Below are 22,504 nucleotides of genomic sequence, written 5' to 3'. Positions count from 1 at the left end.
TAACTGTTTTCTTTGCGGTTATCCTGCTTATGTGTTAATAGACATAGGTGCATCCCATACATTCATTTCTGAGCATTTTGCATTGACACATGCATTGCCTGTCGAGTCATTGTATACTGTAGTGTCTATTTCTTCTCCGTTGGGAAGTGGTTTGATATCTGTGACTTCTATTAGACATTGTATACTACAGTTTGAAGGTCATGAGATTGATTTAGATTGTATTGTACTTGGTATAGCTGATTTTGATTGTATTGTTGGGATTGATATGTTAACCAAGTACAGAGCCACTGTAGAATGTTCCCAGAAAATTGTCAGGTTCAGACCAGAGATGATTGACAAGTGGAAATTCTACGGTAGGGGTTCCAGATCTCGGATTCCCTTAGTATCTGTTTTGACTATGAGTAAATTGTTGCAGAAAAGAGCAGAGGGGTTCCTTTTATATTCAGTAGATCTACTGAAATTGAGCCCAGCATTGGCAGATCTGCCAGTAGTACGTGAGTTTGCCGATGTATTCCCAGACGAGATTTCAGGGTTACCTCCAGTCCGAGAGGTAGATTTTAGCATCGATCTTATACCAGGTACAGCTCCCATATCTCGAGCTCCGTATAGAATGGCGCCGATTGAGTTGAAAGAATTAAAAGCACAGCTTGAAGATCTGTTGGCCAAGGGTTACATCAGACCGAGCGTATCTCCTTGGGGTGCACCAGTTCTATTTGTATGGAAGAAAGACGGTTAGATGAGATTGTGCATTGATTACCGGCAACTGAACAAGGCGACGGTGATGAATAAGTATCCCTTGACTCGCATCGACGATTTATTTGATCAGTTGCAGGGATCCTCCGTCTATTCAAAGATTGATTTGAGATCCGGATATCACCATCTACGAGTACCAGATGTTGATATACCGAAGACAACATTCTGAACCAGGTATGGACATTATGAATTCATTGTCATGCCTTTTGGTTTAACGAATGCACCAGCGGTGTTTATGGGATTGATGAACCTTGTCTTTCAGAGGTATCTAGATGAGTTTGTTATTGTTTTCATTGATGATATTCTGGTTTACTCGAGAAATGAGACTGATCATGCCGAGCACTTAAGAATTGTATTACAGACATTGAGAAATGAGAGATTATATGCTAAATTGTCAAAGTGCGAGTTTTGGCTGAGACATGTTATGTTTTTGGGACATATCATATCTGGAGACGGTATTTATGTGGATCCGAGTAAAGTTGAAGCTGTGATCAGTTGGCCGAGACCGACTTCTGTGCCAGAGATACACAGTTTTATGGGTTTGGAAGGGTACTATCGACGATTTATCCGAGATTTCTCCAATATTGCGAAGCCGATTACCCAGTTGACACAGAAGAATGCTCCGTTTGTATGGTCTAAAGCTTGTGAGTCTAGCTTCTTGGAGTTGAAGAAACGACTGACCAGTGCTCCAGTATTGATGATACCTTCAGGTACGAGTGATTTCGTTGTGTATTGTGACGCATCTCACAGAGGGCTAGGATGTGTTCTTATGCAGCGAGGACATGTGATCGCACACGCCTCGAGACAGTTGAAGACTCACTAGACCTGGTACCCAATTCATGATCTTGAATTGGCGGCTATCGTATTTGCATTGAAGATCTGGCGTCACTATCTCTATGGCGAGAAATTTGAAATCTGATCTGATCACAAAAGCCTGAAGTATTTATTTTCTCAGTCAGAGTTGAACATGAGACAACGTAGATGGCTCGATTTGTTGAAAGATTTTGATTGCGAGATCAAATACTATCTAGGGAAGTTTAATGCCGCAGCGGATGCCTTGAGTCGAAAGGTATGTTCTTTATCCTTATCGACGATAGGTGTTTCGAATTTAGTTGAAGATTGCTGTTTGTCTGGTTTAACATTTGATACAGATAGTAGACCATTGAGACTTACTACGATTCAAGTTGAGCTAGATTTGATTATGAGAATCAAAGAAGCACAAAGAACTGATCAGAATATTCAGAAGTCAATTCAGATGGTCAGATCAGGGCATTTGTCAGAATATTAGGTACTTGATCATGATCTGTATGTGAATAACCATCTTGTAGTGCCAGATATTCTAGATTTGAAACAACAGATATTGTCAGAAGCGCACTGTAGTCGGTTCAGTATTCATCCTGGTGGCAGAAATATGTATAATGACTTGAAGACACAGTTCTGGTGGAAACAGATGAAGTCAGATATTCCAGAGTTTGTGTCTAAGTGTTTGAATTGCCAACAGGTGAAGGCCGAGAGAAAGAAGCCTGGAGGTCTACTTCAGTGTTTGTCTATTCCTGAATGGAAATGGGATCACATTTCCATGGATTTTGGTGACGAAGTTACCTCGATCATCCCGGAGCTGTGATGCGATTTGGGTCATTATTGACAGATTGACCAAATCAGCTTGTTTTATTCCGTACAGGATGACGTACCGACATGATCAGATGGCCGAGATATATATCAGAGAGTTGGCTAGATTGCATGGTGTGCCAAAAGCGATCGTATCAGATCGTGGTCCACGATTCACTTCTCATTTTTGGCACAGTTTGCAGCAGGCTTTAGGTACAACATTGCATCTGAGCACCGCTTATCATCCACAGACAGACGGAAGTCAGAGCGGACTATCCAGACCTTAGAGGATATGCTGAGAGCTGTAGTACTAGATTTTGGTACTAGTTGGCAAGATTCACTAGCTCTTTGTGAATTCGCGTACAACAACAGCTATCAAACGAGCATCGAGATGGCACCGTTTGAAGCTTTATATGGCAAGAAGTGCAGGTCGCCGCTGTATTGGGATGACATCTCAAAAGTACAAGAATTGGGGCCTGATATGATTCGTGAAATGACTGAAAAGGTGAAGATAATTCAGAAAAGAATGAAGACGGCACATGATAGGCAAGCCAAATATGCAAATGTCAGACGAAGACCGTTAGTATTCGAACAGGGAGACAGAGTATTTTTGAAGATCTCTCCTTTCAGAGGAGTTGTCAGATTTGGTAAGCGTGGAAAGTTGTCTCCTAGATATATCGGTCCGTACGAGATTCTTGAAAAGATTGGCAATCGAGCATATCGACTTGCTCTTCCTCCTTCTCTATCTGGGATACATGATGTCTTCCATGTATCGATGTTATGGAAGTATATGCCAGATATTTCTCATGTCATTCAGCCTGACGAACCCGAACTAGATCAGACTTTAAGTTATTTTGAGCAACCATTGAAAATTCTGGATCGAAAAGAAAAGCAGCTCAGAACGAAGACTATTCCGCTAGTAAAAGTCCAGTGGAGTCGTCATGGCACTGAAGAAGCGACTTGGGAGACAGAGTCAGAGATGAGACGGAGATATCACGAGCTATTTCGATGATGTGAGTATTTATTCAGTTTTGATTGTATTGTATCCTCTACTAGCTCTACTTTATTGTCCGCGAGTTCGAGGACGAATTCATATCTAAGAGGGGGAGAAATGTAAGGCCCGAGAATTGGTTATCATAATCAGATATGTTTTGTTGATAATTAAGGTGATTATAGACGCATTGTATCGGACCGGAAGAGACGAGGAAGTAGATATAAATTGTGTGCGAGATGAGCTCTCGCACATATGCGCCACCAGCCCGGCGCATATGCGCGCAATTTCCAGAACCATTGGCGCACATGCGCGAGTACACGCACATGCGCGAGGGGTCCAGAAGACCTCGCGCATATGCTGATAGGCACATAATAGTTAGTATTTTTATTTTTATATTTCCCATTATTCCAACCTCCGATATGTTTAATTGATACATTTTTGTGTAATTTTATTGTAGGAGGAACTTTCGCGATCTTGGAGCAAATTTGAGTTAAAAAGATGATGTTTATCACATTTGAAGTTTCCAAGATAAAGTTTGAAAGAGAATGGCCAAATCAGAAGAAGTCCTGGAATAAGGCGTGGCCACGCCTTATGACGATACCTCAGCTGCCAAAAAAAATTGCAAGAAGGGAAAATCTAGATAAAATATTATCTATTATTTTATATTTAAAATTTAGGGTTAATAAAAGATTAGTGGGCTTTTAGCAAAAAAATTAGACCCAAACAATTCTACTACTCAAGGAGAAATAGCCGCCGCATAGGAGATTCACCAATCAATTTGGTAGAACTCTCTCCAATTTCATTCCATCACACGTGAAGGGAAGTGAAGAGAAGGCAAAGAATTCCAGATTTTTCTCCCAAAAAAAATAGTTTGCATTTTCTTTATATTTTATTATTTATTTTTTATGGATATTTTATATCAAACAATGCTAGGCTAATTTTCTTAGTCTGATTCAAGGGAAAGTCTACTTTTAATTTTATCACTGTGCGGTTTTTGCAATTTAATTTATTATTCTTGTTTTCCCAAATATTCGTTGATTTATGATTTAATTATATGAATGTTATACGTCAATTAATCTGACAATTTAATTTGATGTATGATTTTCTAATGCTAACCATGAATTCAGTGATCCGTAATTGTCATGAACGATTGGTACGTGAGTAGCAATAGATTAGATGTGTTGTGCTATCATAACGTGTGTAATTTAAATAAATCAACGAAACTAGATCTTCCAATTGTAGCTATTTCGGTTGTTAGATTTTTTGATTAACTTTTTTCACGAAACTAAAATGCTATCTCTAATTAATATGGAACGCTATCGTGCCCAGTTGATTATTGGTAAGTTTTGACTGGATGCTGGGTTTGGTCAATTAATTTAGGAAAACACAAGAATTTTAGCGGCTATCCCTATTATTCTAAGGTTAATTGTTTGGAATAACATGAATAAATGATTGGTTAACCGATGAACAATGAGATAATTAAATAGTAGAATCCCCTTGAATCAATATTTTTCTCGTATTAAATTCTTCAATTCATTCTCGTAATTTTCAATTCTGGATTCAGTATTCTTTCTTGCTTGGTAATTTTAGCCTTGGTTATTTTATTTAGTAATTATCAAAACAAATCCCCCCTTTTTTATTTTTATTATCAAAAGAAATAAATCTACCGTTCCCTGTGGATTCGACCCTACTCACCATTACACTAATTTTATTTAAAAGAGTAGGAATTAATTTGGTGGCCAACGACAACACACCAAATTTTGGCGCCGTTGCCGGGGAACAGTGCAAGGTTAATTTCTTTTGATATATTTTTTATTTTTTTTATGCTTCGTTCTTCTCGTACAGGTAAACTCGAATACAATCCGGAAATCGAGAAGACAGCTAAGAGATTGAGAAAAGAAGCAAGATTAAGGCATGAAAAGCAATTATCATCATCATCTCCTGATTTGAACGCATCATTGGAGTCAACAGACACTGAAAGAGAATCCGAACTTGATCTTAAGACAGAAAGAAGCGAAAGTGACCAAGAAGAAATGGCAGGACAAGCTCAAAGAACACTCAGGGAGTTAGCTAATCCTAATGTTATTCAACAACCATTATGCATTCAATTCCCTACTACTGATGCTACTTTTGAATTAAAATCTGGATTGATTCATTTATTGCCTACTTTTCGTGGTCTTGCAGGTGAAGATCCCCATAAACATTTAAAAGAGTTTCATATTGTTTGCACAGCCATGAAACCGCAAGGGATCACAGAGGAACAAATTTCACTGCGAGCTTTTCCATTCTCTTTAGCCGACAAGGCTAAAGATTGGCTCTATTACTTGCCCTCTGGGACGATAACGACTTGGGATAATATGAAACAACAATTTTTGGAGAAGTTCTTCCCAGCTTCGCGAGCAGCCAACATCAGGAAGGACATTTGTGGGATTAGACAGTTACAAGGAGAGACATTATATGAATATTGGGAGAGATTTAAGCAGTTATGTGCCAGTTGCCCTCAACATCAGATTCCAGAACAGCTCCTAGTCCAATATTTCTACGAGGGTCTCTCACTTTTTGATAGGAGCATGATTGATGCTGCAAGTGGAGGTGCATTGGTAAACAAAACGCCTCAAGAGGCACGAGCTCTAATCTCCAACATGGCCGCAAATGCACAACAGTTTGGAACTAGACAAGATAACCCTCCACGACAAGTCAATGAGGTAAGTGTTACTCCTATCGATCAAAAGTTAGATTCTTTTACATCCTTTTTGGAAAAGTTGGTTGTAGGGCAGGTACAACAGGCCAAAGCTTGTGGCACATGTTCGATGGTTGGACATTCGACGGACACGTGTCCTACATTACAGGAAGATCCAACGCAGCAGGTTAATGCAATCGGTGGATTTCCTGGACAGCCTCAACACCGGTATGATCTGTATTCTAATAGCTACAATCCAGGATGGAAAGATCACCCAAATTTCAGCTACAGGAATCAAGGAGGTCAACAAGGATATCCACAACAAATTTTTCACAAATATCCATCACCTGCGCAAGCCTCTAACTCAGGTATGTCCCTAGATGAAATTGTGAAGGCCTTAGCTGAGAACACTCAAAAATTTCAACAGGAAACGAGGGCTAGCATTCAGAATGTGAGCACTCAAGTGGAACAGTTGGCGACCTCAATTCACAAGTTGGAAGCAAAAAATTTAGGTAATATACCTTCTCAGACAGTGGTGAATCCAAGAGAGAACGTGAGTGCAATTACTTTGAGAAATTGTAAAGAATTGGATGCTCAAGAAATTGGGGTACAAGCATCAATCAAGCAAAAGGAAGAGAATGAGATAAAGGTTGAGGATAAAATAATCAATCAAGATGATGCTCCGAAAGGTAAGTTTTCTCCTCTATTTGAGTATAAACCTATTCCCCCATTCCCTCTTGCATTGAACAGGAAATGTGAAAGTATTAAGGAGTTAAATGACACTCTTTGTAGAGGCGAGGTAAATATTCCTTCATTAGATGTTATTAAACCAGTACCTCGTTGTGCTAAAATTTTAAAAGAATTGTGTACTACAAAAAAGAGACATAAGTTGAAGGGGTGTAAAAAGGAAAAGATAGGAGAACATGTTTCTGCTGTTATTCAAAAAACTATTCCTATCAAATGCAGTGATCCAGGTATGTTTTCTATCCCTTGTACTATTGGCGATATTAGACTTGAAAAGGCTATGTTGGATTTAGGTGCTTCTATCAATGTCGTGCCTTATTTTGTTTATAATTATTTGGAACTTGGACCTCTGACTGAAACCGGCATTGTGATTCAATTAGCTGATAGGTCCATTGTTTATCCTAGAGGTGTTATTGAAGATGTTCTTGTGAAAGTTGAAAATTTGGTTTTTCCTGCTGACTTTTATGTGCTTGACATGGAAAATGATGATTTAAACAGTCAAATTTTACTAGGAAGACCATTTTTGAAAACTTCAAAGTCTGTCATAGATGTTAATAGTGGTACCCTTACTATGGAATTTGATGGTGAGATTGTTAAGTTTAATATTTATGATACCATGAAATATCATGTTACTGAAAGCACTATTAATACTCTTGATATCGCTAATCACTTGTCACAAGAAAATTCAAAAATTGTTGATAAGAATGATTTAGAGGAGATTATTGAAAGACCTGTTGAAAATTCTAATACTATATTTTCTCTCTCTGATTCGCAGATATCTAAAATTGAGCGAAGATTCCCTCCAGATCGACCCAAGCATGTACTCATAAAAAAGGGAGGAAATATCCAAGGGATAGAGATTTCCAAGAAATTCAAAGAAAACAAGCATTTGCTGAAATTTGCTATGAAAATATTCAAGCGGAATAAAGTGGACAAAATGACCATTTATGAACCACCATGAGCTACAAGAAAGAATGAATGTCGAGTATAACGACTTAAAAAAATTGCGCTTTTGGGAGCCAACCCAAATTTTAGTTCTTGTTATTTTTTATTTTGTTCCAGTAGAGGTCTTTGCACAAGGCGTGGGCACGCCTTGTTGAAACACATCTACTGATTTTTTTTTAAAAAAAAAATTACAGCAGAGGTCTTCGCACAAGGCGTGGCCACGCCTTGTTGAAACACCTTTACTGTTAAAAAAATAAAAAAAAATAAAAAAAAAAATTTACAGCAGAGGTCTTCGCACAAGGCGTGGCCACGCCTTGTTGAAACACCTCTACTAATTTTTTTTTAAAAAAAACAAAAATTCCAATAAAGGTTTTCACATAAGGCGTGGCCACGCCTTATTTAAATACCTCTGCTGGGAGATTCTTTTTTTTTCCCTTTTCCAGAAAAAAAATATATATTAATAAATAAAAAAAAATTTAACCTACTTTTTTTTTCCTCTCTCTCACAGCAGCGTCCACCACAGCAATAGGACACCTTGCTCTATGATGCCCAACAATTTTCAGGGGAGTTCTTTAACTTCCCTTGCTTGCTTTTACTGTCTATGTTGTACATCTAATTTTGTGTCATTGAGGACATTGCCACATTTAGGTGTGGGAGGGTATATTGCCTTATTTCTCGTTTTAATTTCTTTTTTCTTCTCATTTTTTGCATAAAAGTAAAAAAAAATAGTGAGGTTGTTAGTTCCTAGCATCTAGTTCATTTGTTATCTCTTTTTTCTGAATCCTGATTGCTTCTGATGCGAAAAAAAATGAAGTTTTCTTTGCGTGCAAATGTTTTTGCATTCTAACGTTTGCATTATGAATAAGTTGCTCTTGATGATAGTTAGAGAGGACAAGTGTGTGGGATTTAACACAATTGCTATATTTTTTTCTTTGGTGAGTTTTGAGCCTATGAGCAATCATGATATCATGCTCCATTTTCTTTGATTGTGTGTTGTCATTGCATTGTTAATTTTTCTAGAACTTGCATTGTTATACATGTCTTTGTCAACACTTTGTGGTGGATTAGGTGCATAGACAAAATGATAAAGGCATTAGGTTTAAACCATTTTCTTTCGCATCATCTGAACCGTTTTTTGAGCCTCCCCTGATTCATAAACCCCTAGTGAACCAAGTTTGAGCCTCAGCCTTTTTCTTTGAATAAAAATAACCACATTACAAGCCATGATAAACCCTTTTTATTGGTTATCCTCCGTTTTGAACCTTGAATTGGAGAATCATATAAACTTTTCACAAATAGCATCACTCAATCCAAAATAGTGTGAATTGTTGGGATTTAGTCAATCTCGAAACCTCATAGTCACCGTCTAAAAAAAAACATAAAAAATCAGAAAAAAAAAAAGAAAGAGAAAGAAGAGAAGTAGACGAAGTGAGAAAGAAAAAAAAAAGAGCCGAAAAAAAAACTGCTCTTGATTGTTATCATGAGATATAAGAGTTTTTGGATACATTTTTATTTTTGTGAGAAAAGTTTGATATGGTTTCTCTAATTCTATAGCTCATTATTTCCTTTTATCCTACTTTACCCCTAGCCACATTACAACCCATTTATAGCCCTTTTTGTTTGTGTATTTTAATTCATTAATTTAGTGGACTGATGTGATATATTTGCAAGCCTATGGTAAAAAATTTCAATGCATTTGACATGAGAGTTTGTTGATATATATCCTAGACACTAATGAGCGGAATGAGCGAACCTTGTGAGGAGTTGTTAAATCCCATGCATTTTACTTTCTACACATTCTGATTGCAGTGATTGTTCATGATGTTATTTTGTGAGATGCTCTGAAATTAAAATGTTTTGTTGCATGAAATATGTTTTGTATAAGTAGAGGAAGCGGAAGGAGGACGAAAATTGAGATAATGAGTTGATCTATTTTATGCTTGAGGACAAGCATCGTTTAGGTGTGGGAGATTTTGATAGGAACATAATAGTTAGTATTTTTATTTTTATATTTCCCATTATTCCAACCTCCGATATGTTTAATTGATACATTTTTGTGTAATTTTATTGTAGGAGGAACTTTCGCGATCTTGGAGCAAATTTGAGTTAAAAAGATGATGTTTATCACATTTGAAGTTTCCAAGATAAAAGTTTGAAAGAGAATGGTCAAATCAGAAGAAGTCCTGGAATAAGGCGTGGCCACGCCTTATGACGATACCTCAGCTGCCAAAAAAATTGCAAGAAGGGAAAATCTAGATAAAATATTATCTATTATTTTATATTTAAAATTTAGGGTTAATAAAAGATTAGTGGGCTTTTAGCAAAAAATTTAGACCCAAACAAATCTACTACTCAAGGAGAAATAGCCGCCGCATAGGAGATTCACCAATCAATTTGGTAGAACTCTCTCCAATTTCATTCCATCACACGTGAAGGGAAGTGATCAAGAGAAGGCAAAGAATTCCAGATTTTTCTCCCAACAAAAATAGTTTGCATTTTCTTTATATTTTATTATTTATTTTTTATGGATATTTTATATCAAACAATGCTAGGCTAATTTTCTTAGTCTGATTCAAGGGATAGTCTACTGTTTAATTTTATCACTGTGAGGTTTTTGCACTTTAATTTATTATTCTTGTTTTCCCAAATATTCGTTGATTTATGATTTAATTATATGAATGTTATACGTCAATTAATCTGACAATTTAATTTGATGTATGATTTTCTAATGCTAATCATGAATTCAGTGATCCGTAATTGTTATGAACGATTGGTACGTGAGTAGCAATAAATTAGATGTGTTGTGCTATCATAACGTGTGTAATTTAAATAAATCGACGGAACTAGATCTTCCAATTGTAGCTATCTCGGTTGTTAGATTTTAGGATTAACTGTTTTCACGAAACTAAAATGCTATCTTTAATTAATATGGAACGCTATCGTGCCCAGTTGATTATTGGTAAGTTTTGACTGGATGCTGGGTTTGGTCAATTAATTTAAGAAAACACAAGAATTTTAGCGGCTATCCCTATTATTCTAAGGTTAATTGTTTGGAATAACATGAATAAATGATTGGTTAACCGATGAACAATGAGATAATTAAATAGTAGAATCCCCTTGAATCAGTATTTTTCTCGTATTAAATTCTTCAATTCATTCTCGTAATTTTCAATTCTAGATTCAGTATTCTTTCTTGCTTGGTAATTTTAGCCTTGGTTATTTTATTTTGTAATTATCAAAACAAATCCCCCTTTTTTTATTTTTATTATCAAAAGAAATAAATCCACCGTTCCCTGTGGATTCGACCCTACTCACCATTACACTAATTTTATTTAAAAGAGTAGGAATTAATTTGGTGGTCAACGACAGCACACCATATGCGCGAGATGAGGCGCGCATATGCGCGAGGTGTTGAAATAGACATTGCTGAGACAGTATGTCTCGCGCATATGCGCGAGTTGAGGGCGCGCATATGCGCGAGAAGTCCAGCATGCACACTAAGTTGACACATGTCTTGGATGATATATAATGTGTAAATTCTTCATTTCCATCAGCAACAACCGATAGAGAAGTTTAGAAAAGCTTCAAGTTTTCCCCATAGCTTAGAATTGTGATTGTCTAAGATTTAGCCATCCGATTTTTGATCCGGGGTGATATTCGTACTCCTCTTGCGATTAGCTATCAAAAGAAGTAAGTATTATTAACTTTCAACATGTTTTGAAGTTGAGATGTTGGGGAAATCAAATATTGGTTGTTATTATGTGTTCTTATGAAGATTCCGAACGTATATTTGAAAACGGATCGAAGAAATGCTATCGTATGCAATTGTTATGAATTTCCAGCATATATATATATGAGCTTATGAAGAATTTCAGAGTTTGAAATGTATATGATAGTGGTTATGAGTTATTGATATGGAGGATTGATATTTGAGTTGATTTGGTATTACAAGATCACGTCGTTATGCCGTCGAAATGTACCGAGAATGAATATTGCTACGTACATGTATTGGTTGAGTTGAATATTGATCTTGTATCTATTGAACATTGCCATTAAGATTCATCTTGCCACGTTTCGACATCGAGACCTCGACATCGATAAAGGTTTAACAAAGAAAGGTATAATTCATGTTTGATTTGGGAAGACACAACTCAAATGAGATTCAATTTGAGTTTCCCAACAAAATCACATACTAGATTGTTGTTTATATTTTGAATGCTTATTCTTTGTTTATAGATTCATATTCAAGCCTTTAAGATAGGTGAGTCATTTGGTAGATTCTCCAAATAACTAGACGTTCGGTGGTGTCGACGCTTCGGATCAGAATCACTCCGATTGTAGATATTCGATACAGTCAGGACCGAAGTCTAGGAATAAGATGTAATGCCAGCTCGAATGGGAGAGTAGGTGGGAGACCTGTTACATCTTATTCACACCGGGATCCCTAAATTTAGATACGAGTCGAGTTAAAGAGTAAGAGTCGAATTGTTTTATCTGTATTTACTAATGTGTCATAATTATTGAAACATGTGTTATGATTTATTATGAAATTATATGACATGCATGTACACATGTTTTGTAGTAGCCCGAATTCCAAATTGGGTAATTAACGGATTAATGGTGATTAAGAAGGTTTAATGTGTAATTTTGACCGTGGTCATGATCGGACGGACCGAAGATAGTTCGGTAGCACCGAAGAGTTCGGACGATCCGAAGTGAGTTCGGTGGATCCGATCATGAGGTGTCAAGAGCCTATGGACACGTGGGAGTTCGGACGTTCCGAAGTGAGTTCGGTGGATCCGATCATGAGGTGTCAAGAGCCTATGGACACGTGGGAGTTCGGACGTTCCGAAGTGTAGGTTCGGTGGATCCGATCGTGAGGTGTCAAGAGCTGATGGACACGTAGGAGTTCGGACGTTCCGAAGTGGGTTCGGTGGATCCGAACATAGCCTATAAATAGTGCTCGGATTTCCTCATTTTGTATTGACAATCCTTGAGTTGTGTCTCATATTTGAGAGGTTTGGAAGGTTTCTAGAGTTAGTTGTCGGTCAAGCGATAGCCAAGAGCTGCCAGGATTGGTAGTGTAGCGACGCCTGAGTTACGAGGCAATCGACATCAAAGGGCTGTCGACGGACGAAGGTAAACCCTAAACCTTTGGTAGTACTGGTTTTGCTAGTATAGCATGGTAGTATTGTTCATTGGGTGCTTTTGATGCATAGGCTTGTTCTAGACCTGATTAGCGGTGTTGCGTAAGGCTAGGCTTGCTGTGATAGGGGTACGAAAGTACTGTCCGAGATATCCTGGTTGAGTATACATTCATATATGTGTTGCATGATTATGTGGTGCATTGATATATGTCATTTGATGCATGCTATTATGTCACGTTTATTACTGCACGTTGCATTTCACGTTGAGCCGTATCTCCTTCGAGATAGCCTTTACTGTTGAGCTGTATCTCTTTCGAGATAAGCTATATCTTGGGGCCGCTCAGCCCTGTCTTGTGGACGCATGGACACCGAGAGTACACAGTGGCTGACGGGTCGGGAGGGCTTCGGTGGTCCGGGACATTTTAGGTCCACGTCTGTCTTGTAGTGGATGCAGTGACCCAGAGGTGTACCGCGCGGCACTATCCACTTGGCGCCTCTAGACTGAGCATTGTTGAGATCCTTTTGTGACTCCTGTTTCTTGACTACCCCGGTATCATGATCATAGCATGTGCATTTCATATAGGTCTGTATACTCATGCTTTTGTACTGGGCGTTCTTATCGCTCACGTCCTCGGTTTTTGTTTATCTTGGACACCCCATTTCCACGGGGCAGGCCTCAGGTTGGACAGCTCGGGAAGAGCAGGAGGAGGACAGTGAGTATCTGGTTGGTTTAGTTTTCAGTACTATTCTATTTCGATTGGGTTGTATAACTATCATTTGTTGGTATTTTCCGCTGTTATCTCTGATTGTTATCAATTAAGTTAGTTGCATGCTTAGTTCTTGACTAGTAGGTGATTCTGGAACGGGTCACTACATGTTTTATACTGGGATTTGTTCTCACCGGAGTTTCCGACTGTTGTTGTGTCTGTATGTGTGTATAACAACAGGTGGGGCAGGATCGGGGTCAAGACAGAGATGAGGATCGAGTTAGCGTGGAGATTACGGGCCAAGAAGACGGACTAGTGGTTTAATACTAGACATGTATTAGTTTTCTAAACACTAGTAGAATACTTGTAGTTAGACATGTAAATGTTATTGGGAGTTTTAATAATATGTCAAACTTTTGTGTTTATGTATAATTCATATATATTAGTTTATAATGTTTAAAAGAAATTTTTTTTCATGACCCACATTTTCTAGCAAAGATCCAATTAATCCCAGAAAGAATTGAGTTAGAGCTCGGGTCCCCACAGTTTACGTGTTGGGTAAATTATTGAAACAGTATGCCTCCTAGACGTGTGATCGACCGTGAAGCAAGGGATGAGGATAGAGAGGCTCGAGAGGTTTACGTATTTTAAACCGACATTTGATTTTTGATGAAAAAATGTACTTTTTGAGAACTCGGCTAATATTTTCATAATCTTCCCTAAATAAAATATTTTAAATATTATCTAATTGGTTTGATTGGCCTAATATACTAGGTTAATGGGCCTAAACTTGCACAATGTATTTTCTATCAAATAATCAAGCTTCCAAGCACTTTTAGTTCCTTCAAACTACATGCTCATCACCTAGGATTGCTATGACTCTTCATCAACACACACCACACGAAAATTGGAAGAAAAGTCACGCAAGTTTGAAAAAAAATTCAGCAAGCTTCTTCCCTTGTCTCTTTGTCAATGTTCCTCGTATCGCAAGTTGTTTTTCGTGCGTGAAATATGTGAAGTCACGCCTTAATTTTTCTTCATTCATATTTTACACCATATTATATGTTTTGATACATGATGCATGAAAAACACGATACACTTATTTTATTTTCGTTTTTATGGCATAAACATGATAAAACTAGAGTTTTCATCTTTTAAAGCTTTTGCTTATGATGCACGAAAGGGTTGTCATGGTAGGGTTACTAGGTGGGACATTTTTCCACGTGTTTAAGGGTCATGAGATGCATGTTTAAGGGCTGAAAAGGTTAGGGCTAGAGGATGAGCGAAAATATTGGATTCTAGAGTCCTAGGGTTTTTGACTTGAGGTTCCTTGAAGGGGGCGGCCGAACCGTGGTTAAGGGCTGTGTCCAGGGGTCTTAAGGGGTCACATGGTGGTCCTAGTTGGCTAGAAGGGAAGCTGGTGCGAGGAAGAGGGGCCGTAGGGTTCAGAGGAGGTCGCGCGCATGGTAGGGGACAACTTAGTGGCTATGGCATGCTAGCTGCTGTAGGCTCGTTCCAGTAGGGTCCTTAGGGTGTGGTCAAGGTCTTAGAATGGTCAACTAGGGTCTGGACCAATAGGTTAAGGGCTAGAGTCGAAGGTTGCATGGGATGGTCAAGTTATGGTTCGAAAGGAAAATTTTTTTAGTAGTGGTTTAGGCTTGTTCAAGGGTTTGAATTGGTATGATTTGGGTTGGATATGGTATGATTATATGGGAATAAGTTATGGTTCAAGTTCGATAAGATTTGGTTAAGTTTTGAGTCCATTCGAGTTAAAACCGGGATGTACGTCTAAGTTTAAATACAAATTGGGAAATTAGTCGAGGAGCTAAAGTTTACGTCTAAGAAATATTTATGAGTGTATTTTAAGGTGTCGCGATAAGTTTGAAATGATTTGGATCGTCGTTTTGATGTCTAAGAATAAATTGGGAAAGTTAGGGTTTCAGGGGCAAAACGGTCGTTTAGCATCTGAAAATTATTAGACGTCCTGCCAGTGCCCTGAATGCTGAAATAAATGTTAAAATGTTTATGGAATTCTATGATGAAACGTTAGTGCTAAAAGAAATGTTGCATGATTGGTTTAAAAGAAAAATGATTTATATGAGCATGAATTTTATAAGTTGTGAAAATATGAAAAATTGAATAATGTGAATTGATTATGACTAATACGATGATACGATGATATGTAAGATCAATGCTCAGTTGACTGGTGAGAGTGTCGTTGATGTCCCCATTGTCCGATATCGTGATAATACGTAGATGGATCCATCGGCCTAAAACTAATACGAAAGTCACAATTGAGTATCTGAATTCAATAAAAAAGGAAATGTATACATATATGATGAAAAAAAGTATATGATGAAAGGAAAATGATTAAAGTTTACGTTCATGAAAAACCATTTTATTAAAAGTATTTTCACTGTTGCATGTTGATGTATATGTATTACTTGCTATCATGGTTAAGGTTTTTTCAGTCAATAGACTCATTAGGTGTTATCGATGCAAGTGAGCATGATGTAGACATTGATGGAGGACTTGAAGGATGTACTAGCTGGACTGAAGGTGCACATAACCCAGGACTGTCTCTAGTTTTCCGCAATAATTATGTTTAAGATTTAAGTTACTTTAAAGATTTTATGACTTATGATGTTTTTGAGAAGATATAAGAGTTAAGTTTATATTTGAAATAATGTTAGCTTAGGGTTGGTTGACGTTTACGATTTTACGTTTTATAAATGCGTTTTTTGGATTTTCAAATAATAGTTGGTTGGTTTATTTTAACTGGTGCAATTGTACTTTAAAATATATTTATGCACACTTTCGGTCGAATTCTTAAGTGGAAAAAAAATAAAATAAAATATTCTATTATATTTTAAAGAAAAACAAGTAATGGACGTTTCACAAGGAGTACATAAACATTTTTTTCTGACAATGACTGACCCTTAGGGTATCTAACTTATCTTTGACATTTGCGTTATGATAAGAGTAAGTCTCTTGTAGGACAGTCCCACAGATTTATTTGCGCGAAACATGTTGACCCGATTTATATTTGGAGTGAAAAGTAATATTTTGATCACAAAAGCTATATTTTTGCATGGATGAGATCAATTAAAGATCCGACTCACAAAATTAATCTGTTAGATAGTTTAATATGAGTTTTTGTGTTATAATAAATAATTAATGTTATAAGATGATTTATTATAAAATAAAATTAGATGTACAAATGTAAAATGGTTGTATATACGTTATAAATAATTTTATAACAAAAACCTATTGCTTTTATATATATATATATATATATATATATATATATATATATATATAAACGAATGTACTGTGTGTGTTTTGTTTGTACCTAAATGTGTTTCCATTTTAGACTAGACACGGTGAAACCAGCTTAAAATACAAGTTAAGTTGCTCTTAGTTAATTTTATGTAATTATTAAACAATAAATTATTATGATTATTCGATAATATAATATACTATATATAATATTTTAGCCATAATAGAAACAATATAGTGTCATGATATAATTTTAAGAGTTCTCAAAATACTCATTGTTGGGTTGAAAAATATAAACAATTTTGATTTTGATGATAAGAAAATTCTTTTATTGTGTTTCTAACATATTTATTCAATTATGAAGTTATTATCTCTAGTTGAAACTGAAACTTGAAATCATACAAATTGAAAATATGACGAGCTGTAATATTTCGATGATATTCCACAACTCGCTGATGCAAATGACAAACATCCAAAACGAATGAATAAAAAACTCAATATTACACAAGTTATTTTTCAACAACTCAGTTGGTTCTAATTTTACTATGTGAAATAATAGCCGCACGTTGAGCAGATGTAAATAGAAATCTGCTTGAATGAGCAGTTCTGATATTTTGGACATATCTCTCATTTTAGTTATTCAAATAAAACGATTCAATATGCAATACAAAGCTACGAGAACGGTCTACAAATCAAATTCATAAGTCAAAATCCGAACAAAATGAGATTTTGGTTAACATTTTGGCTATAATTTTATTTTTCACTTTTAGGGAACAAGCATGTATGCATATTTTAACTTTTTAAACCCGAGACTTCTGTTATCTTATAATGTACATAATTAATACTTGAGTCTAATATAAATAAACAACTTGATACAACATCTTGATTTTACATTTACAGCCATCATACTATATGTTTCTTAATATTAAAATTTTTTATGGTGTTTAAAATTTTATTATATTCAACATTTACTTTTTCACACTTGTCAAAAATTTTAATGAATTTTAATTATTTTAAAATTCAATTTTTAATGTTTTACACATTTAATGCATTTAAAATTTTAAAATTCAAATTTTATTTTTTAAAATTACTTATATAAATCTAAATTTGATTTTTAATTTTCCACAACAAGTAAACTTATAAAAAACAGAGCTAGTTGTGTATAAAAATTTACAACTGAGTGGGTCTCATGTGAGACCGTCTCACGGATCTTAATCTATGAGACGGTTCAACCCTACCCATATTCATAATAAAAAGTAATACTCTTATCATAAAAAGTAATACTTTTTATGAATGACCCAAATAAGATATCCGTCTCACAAATGCGACCCGTGAGACCGTCTCACACAAGTTTTTGCCTTTACAAAACTAGTTTAAAAATTCTGAAAAACTAAATTAGATATTATCATATATGGTCATTTATATGCTCGATTATAAACTCCTTTTGCTAACTAATTTTGGTACGATGATAAATCTTATTTATAATTTTTAAAATACTATCTAATCATCCAATTATATATATATATATATATATATATATATATATATATATATATGTGTGTGTGTGTGTGTGTGTATGTATGTGTGAATGGCGGTGCGTGAGAGTGTGTAAACTTGGAAGGCTATAAACCACCCAAAGCAGGACCAAATCTGTTAACCAACCAATCGGAGTAAACCTGTGGGATATCCGCCCACACTCCCTTCTGTCCCTAGCTCCGTAGTTTATGATGATAATATAATATATCCATTCTAATCATGCACAAGTATTTACATCCGAGTTTGAGTTGATTCTGTTGTTTTTCTCGCAATTCAACACCGGCCCAGATAGAAATTTAACGATTTCTTTGGTTTCCGTGCCTCTGATTCACAGGTAAGATGAAAAGACTCTTTCTTTTCTTGATATCACGTGTAATATCATGTGATCTTGTTCATGGTTCTTGCTTTGGTTTGTACCATTTTACTTGTTAATGTCTTTGATAAATCTGACGTTTATGTTGATTTGTGTAAAGAGTGGAAATATCGGGATCAAATTATTATTATCTGCATCCATAAAGAATTTGAGAATCTATGTACTACATGTGTAAAGATAATGCATGAATGTAGTAATTTATTACATTTCTGCTATTGTATAATTGATGGGAGATTCTCGGGTTAGATATAACTGTGTGGAAAACTTGATCAATAATTAAATTTTGGAATCCAGGGTGGGTTTTGTAGCAGCGCCTGCTTGATTATGGCCACTGCTGCTGTTGTTGGACTCAGCACTGGTAAAAGGCTCCTCAGTACTTACAGTTACCACCACTCCGATCTTCCTGATAAGTTAACTTTTATCGGTTCAGATCAGATTGGTTCGAATAAGAATCCCATCAACACCAAAAAGTCGCCCATTTTCATTTCCAGTGGACGACCACCCTCTCAGCCTTCTATCCGAGCACTCAAGGAGCATTTGGAGACAGCCTCAGATCCGTCTACTCTAGAACCAAGCCTATTTTACGAGGAAACCTCTGATGATCCTCCTGAGTATTTAGTGGACGCCATTCTCTTATTGCAAAAGTCTATGCTTGAAAAGCAGTGGAATCTTACAGCTGGGGCGACAACCACGAAAACTGATCTACCGAAAGAAATCAAACAACCCCACCGCAAGAAAATGCAGTTCTTTTGTTCTGGGACATCTGCCAGACGCCGCAGAATAGACTCTAGGAGCAAAGCTTTAGGCCAGAAATGTCATACTAATAGAAAAACGTTTAGTTCCGCTATCAGTCCAGATCTGCTTAAGAATCGCTTGAAAGGATATGGAAAGGGTAGTGTTTTGAATGATGAATTGCTCACCCATCAAGAAGTCGTTCTACTTTCAAAAAAAATCAAAGTGGGTCTTTTTATAGAAGAGCACAAGTGCAGGTACTCACTCTCGCTTACTTAGCTATCTCATCTCGTTTCATCGTCCCAGTACTTCAGTTTTCACTCATGAATGTTCAGACAGCAACAATTGTTCTTGCCATCACTTCTGACTTCCTATGTGGAATAACGATCAATATGTGGGGGCACGAGCTGTTGTACGGCTTTAACACATTCACCTTGCATGACTGTCACTGGCTCTATCTTTTAAAATAACGGCAGAATCTTGATATCATAGTTAATGTTAAAAGCAATGTGACATGTCCGATCACTTTCCATTTATGGTCGTACCAATATGTTTACGATCTTAATATTTCCAGATTGACAGCAAGATTGGGATGTGAGCCTTCAGCCGAGCAGCTAGCAAGTTCATTGAAGATTAGTCGTGCTCATTTACAGTCAAAATTGATTGAGAGTTCATTGGCAAGAGAGAAGCTAGCAATGAGCAATATCCGCCTTGTCATGTCTATTGCTCAAAGATATGATAATATGGGAGCTGAAATGGCTGACCTTATTCAGGTGATTTTTTTTTTTTTAAAAAATTCATTTGGCGACAAGTTTGTGCCCCAGTGTTTGTGTTTATCGAGTGATGCAGATTAAGGTTTGTTTGATTTTTTGCAGGGGGGTCTGATTGGACTTCTCCGGGGTATTGAAAAATTTGATTCTTCTAAGGGATTTAAGATCTCAACTTATGTTTATTGGTGGATTCGACAGGTTATATCTATACTTGGAAATTCCTTTTTTTTCCCTCAGTTCTCAACTACTCAAATTAATATTTAGAATTATGTAATTGAGTCTCAAATGTATGTATTTTTTTTTATCCGAAAATGTTTTTTTTTAATATTCAGCTCTTATCTTCAAGGTTACCGAAGATTCTGGTGTTTTTTCTACTCTGCATTAGCAATTTTTGCTAACGGCCGTACAAAGGATATCAAATTTATGTTCTTTTCACTCCATTTTGTAATACTTCGTAAATGATTTGATATTGGTCGAATAATTTGACTTCTTTTGTTTTCTCAAAAGCATAACTTATGCTCTATTGTGTTAACTATGATTGTTGAGCGTCTTTCTGAAAAACACAGTATTATATTGAGATCTTTTAAAACTTAATGGGGTAGGACATACTTTTTTATCCTTCATTTCCAGGGTGTTTCAAGAACTTTAGTTGAGAACTCAAGAACCCTGAGATTGCCCACACATTTACACGAAAGACTGAGTTTAATTCGAAATGCAAAAGCCAAACTTGAAGAGAAAGGAATTGCTCCATCAGTAGATGTAAGTTTATTTCATCTTTTATTTTTTTAAGGAAAAAAACTTGATCAAACGAATTCTCAGTATCCTGTTGATGGTTCAGAGAATTGCTGAAACTCTTCAAATGTCTCAGAAAAAAGTCAGAAATGCCACTGAGGTAATAAGCAGGCCATATATGCATTATGAATATGATGTGTGTGCATATTTCTCTCTAATGCCGATCTAAGATTTGTTTTTCCAGGCGAACAGCAAGGTTTTCTCTCTTGACAGGGAAGCGTTCCCATCGTTAAGTGGTCTTCCTGGTGACACTCTTCATAGTGTAAGTTATAAGAATTTTATACACATTCGACTTCAAGAAACATAGGCAATCCATAAGCATTTTGTGCCAGTGACTCAATATCTCCCTTGGCAGTTCATTGCAGATAATAATGTTGAGAATAACCCATGGTTCGGAGTCGAGGAATGGGCCCTTAAGGTATTAACATAAATTATCTGGAATATGATTACAATTCAACATGTTTTACATTTTTAACCTTTTCGGCTCTATAAAATACATAATGTTTTCTTTCTCAGTTTCAAATGATTAATCTTCTTGGACGAGATAAAAATAATATATCTTCTAAATGTATATATAACTCAAGAACTGTGTCTGTTGACCTGAAATTAGGTGTCTGTGTATGATTTCTTTGAAAAGATTGAGATGGGATCTTCCTGAGAACCCAAAAACACAATGTAGCAGAACAAAAGGAATAAAGAAATGTGTCTCTTTGGTTGTGCATTGTGCAGGATGAAGTATATAAGCTCATATCTTCGACGTTGATGGAGCGTGAGAGAGATATCATTAGGCTCTACTATGGCCTAGATGGCGAGTGTCTCACTTGGGAAGACATTAGCAAACGGTACGTGCATGCTCGTATAATGGGTGGATTCAACTGGGTTGTGATATCTCTACTAGTTTAGCAAGTTTTGCCCTTCAAAATCTAACCAGTCACTCCTCTTTGTCCCGAACTTATCTTGTGCAGGATAGGGTTGTCCAGGGAGAGAGTGAGGCAAGTGGGGCTTGTTGCACTTGAGAAACTAAAACACGCTGCAAGAAAGAGGAGATTAGATGCCATGTTAGTCAAACATTGATACAATAGTTAATATGGTATTTGTGTATTATGTTGACCTAACACAAATTTAATGTGTGTATGTGGTCAATAAAAATGAGTTTTTCCTGTAAAATAATTATGTTACTTGTATATAAACTCAGGGAGATCAAATCGCATTTTCTTCGAATTTGTGGTTGCAGCTGATATTTTGACAGTTTTTCGCACTCTATTTATTCAGAATCTTAGAAAACTCTTAAATGAAACTACAATTATATCCATCATCTATCTGACCTACTCGCATCACCATGCTCGAATCCACAGGAATGCCTTCATTTCAAATCATTTAACCCAAGAAAACTGCTCTGTCAAACGAGAACTTGCACTTCAGTTTTTTGGTGTATGTCTTCGTT

General features: G+C 36.3%; 1 protein-coding gene and 1 non-coding gene across 2 annotated transcripts; one reads left to right on the top strand and one right to left on the bottom strand.

Moving 5' to 3' along the window:
- Positions 1 to 5,760: 5,760 nt before the first annotated feature.
- LOC140817625 (small nucleolar RNA R71) lies at positions 5,761 to 5,867 on the bottom strand. Its single transcript, XR_012114838.1, has one exon. It is a non-coding gene; the product is annotated as a small nucleolar RNA R71 (small nucleolar RNA).
- Positions 5,868 to 18,486: 12,619 nt separating this feature from the next.
- On the top strand, positions 18,487 to 22,293 carry LOC140816548 (RNA polymerase sigma factor sigA). The gene is made up of 10 exons (XM_073175885.1): positions 18,487 to 18,727; positions 19,061 to 19,755; positions 20,073 to 20,271; positions 20,374 to 20,466; positions 20,899 to 21,027; positions 21,107 to 21,160; positions 21,245 to 21,322; positions 21,416 to 21,478; positions 21,790 to 21,902; positions 22,026 to 22,293. The coding sequence occupies exons 2-10, from the start codon at positions 19,091 to 19,093 to the stop codon at positions 22,132 to 22,134; spliced, it is 1,503 nt and encodes a 500-aa protein (XP_073031986.1). The 5' UTR covers positions 18,487 to 18,727; positions 19,061 to 19,090; the 3' UTR covers positions 22,135 to 22,293.
- Positions 22,294 to 22,504: the final 211 nt, after the last annotated feature.

Source organism: Primulina eburnea, chromosome 16, assembly GCF_022965805.1.
Source record: "Primulina eburnea isolate SZY01 chromosome 16, ASM2296580v1, whole genome shotgun sequence".
NCBI lineage: Eukaryota > Viridiplantae > Streptophyta > Magnoliopsida > Lamiales > Gesneriaceae > Primulina > Primulina eburnea.
This window is presented reverse-complemented; position numbering and strand designations above follow the sequence as displayed.